The sequence below is a fragment of the Tupaia chinensis genome, unplaced genomic scaffold, assembly GCF_000334495.1.
Source record: "Tupaia chinensis unplaced genomic scaffold, TupChi_1.0 Scaffold000627_1, whole genome shotgun sequence".
Lineage (NCBI taxonomy): Eukaryota > Metazoa > Chordata > Mammalia > Scandentia > Tupaiidae > Tupaia > Tupaia belangeri.
In genome coordinates, this window is record NW_006160147.1 from 313,094 (window position 1) to 315,572 (window position 2,479).

At 50.3% G+C, this 2,479-nt stretch overlaps 1 protein-coding gene across 1 annotated transcript in view; it reads left to right on the forward strand.

Moving 5' to 3' along the window:
• RNPEP (arginyl aminopeptidase) overlaps positions 1-2,479 on the forward strand; it is a gene marked incomplete at its 5' end in the record, with an annotated part of 27,717 nt that overhangs the window by 7,161 nt on the left and 18,077 nt on the right. The window contains 2 exon segments of the mRNA XM_014591932.2: positions 355-495; positions 1,358-1,506. Coding sequence (XP_014447418.1) covers positions 355-495; positions 1,358-1,506 — 290 coding nt within the window.

Sequence of the window (2,479 nt, forward strand, 5' to 3'; positions counted from 1 at the left end):
TTCTAATAACTGCCTCCCAGTTAGCGTCTGCTTCTCCGAGTCTCCTCACAAGTCCAAACATGGTTGCCCCAGCGTTTGTTTGATGAGAAACAACTACAGTGAGAACACACAGGAGGACAGGGTGACGGGGTCAGGGGCCATGTCTGTGACTCGAGATGGCCCAAGGTATACAGTGAGGAACAGGCCCTGGTGGTGGCTCTGCCAGGTGGACGTCACACCTTGGCATGGACTCCGGGGTACATTAAGTCCACAGCAGCAGAGAACTTCCTTGCCCGGCGGCAGAGGGAGGAAGGGCCCCCTAGAATTCTCGCATGCAGAAAAAGGTGCTGGTTCTGAAATGTTCTGCTCTCTCAGGTTTGCTGGTTGACTCCCGAGCAGACAGCAGGAAAGAAGAAGCCCTTTGTCTACACCCAGGGGCAGGCTGTCCTAAACCGGGCCTTCTTCCCTTGCTTCGACACTCCTGCAGTGAAGTGCAGATATTCAGCACTCATTGAGGTAAGGGGACTAAGGTTAGGGGCATCTGCCCTTGGAATTAAGAATGTAATGTCAGATCTCTCAGGGCACATTGCAGTTGGTAAATGATGTGCATCCAAGGGATGAAAGTTCCTTTTCTTTTATTTATTTCTTAAGAGGTCTTTGCCTTACGGTATGTAAGCTCACCAGGGAGAGACAGACAGACAGACAGACAGACAGATAAAGTGAGAGAGAAAACGAGAAATCACTTTCCCCAGGGAAGATGGCCATGCCACAATCCCTTCTCCTCCCGGGACCTTGGGCATGCATGCACACAAGCCCAGCATGATTTTGAAGCCACCAGGTCTGGGACTTGAACTGTGGTTGGCCATGGGGGAGTCCATCAATGTAACCATTACACCATCTGGTGGCTCCAGTTTCTTTTCAATTCTTCTAGCTATGAAGTCGGGATGCAGCCTTCCTCTGAATCCCATCCTTGTTTAGTTTCTGGAAGCCTCATGTTCTCTCTGGCAGACTCTGGGTCATTCTCATCCCCATGCAGGTTGCCAGGTATGCTGTTCTTCAGGCTAATCAAAAGGAGACTATTGAGACTAGCAGTTAGCATAATGGCTACATCACTGGACTCCCATGGAGTTGACCGTGGTTCTAGTCTCGGACCCAGTAGCTTGAACTCACACCAGGTACACTGCATGCATGCCCAAGATCCCAAGAGAAGAATGGAGAAGAAGGGATTGCGGTGTGGTCATCCCTCCTGGGAAGTGATTTCTCGCTTTCTGTCTCTCTCTGTCTTTTTGGTGAGCACACACGCCCTATAGCAAAAACCTCTCCAAAAAGGAAAAAAAGATTCTCCGGATAAACTGTCCTGTGCTTTCTCTGTTGTCAGGTCCCAGATGGCTACACAGCTGTGATGAGTGCTAACACCTGGGAGAGGAGGGGGCCGAATCAGTTCTTCTTCCAGATGTGCCAGCCTATCCCGTCCTATCTGGTAGCTCTGGCTGTCGGAGACCTGGTTTCGGCTGAAGTTGGTCCCAGGTAGGAGACATAGAGCACACAGGCGAGGTGGGTCCACAGGAGACAGGAGGACTGGCCGCTGTACCTGCCGGGGTGGTTCCCAGGGAGGCTTTTGCTGCGGCAGAACATGGGCCTGAGTGCAGCCCCAGGGGGTGCTGGTCCCCTCCCTCCAGATCTAATCCTGCTGCCAGGGATGTGATCATCTGTCCTGCTAGCAGAAGCTGCTGTCCTGGGCCTTCTCCAGGAGTGAAGTTGGAGCTTAGGCATCAGTTTTTGTTTTGTTTTGTTTTGTTCTTAAGGTTTTTGTCATAGGGCACGTGTGCTCACTGGAGAGACAGAGGTAGTGAGAGGGAAAGTGAGAAATCAACTCTCAGGGGGCTGGCTATGCCCCAATCCCTTCTTCTCCATTCTTCTCCTGGGATTTTGGGCATGCATGCACATATGCCCAGTGTGATTTTCAAGCCACCAGGTCTGGGACTCAAACCATAATCAGCCCTGTGGAAATCCAGCACCTCAACCACTATGCCACGTGCTGGCCCCTGGGCAGCAATTTGAGCAAGTGGATTTTTTAGCATCTTTAAGTCTAAATTACTTTCTAACAACTGTATTCACTCTTTAATCTTCGTGGCAGATCGCTTCATTTTTCTCTAGCACTTCATCCTTGGAAATATATAACTTGGATCTCCTGATCTCCTTACAAATGAGAAGTGGAATCTTCCTGTCTGCTGCAGGTGCATGACCCCATGCCTGGGGTGATGGTGATCCCTCCATGAGTTAGCTGGGTTTATGGAGATGAAAAGGGATTTTGTAAGGTTTTCTTTTTTTTTGAGAGAGAGAAGTTTTTGCTGTAGAGCATGTGTGCGTGCCAGATAGAGAAACAGACAGAAAGTGAAAAATCACCCTCCCGGGGGAATGGTCACACCGCAATCCCTTCTCCTCCATCTCTTCTTGGGATCTTGGGCACGCATGCACATGTGCCCGGCGTGAGTTTTTA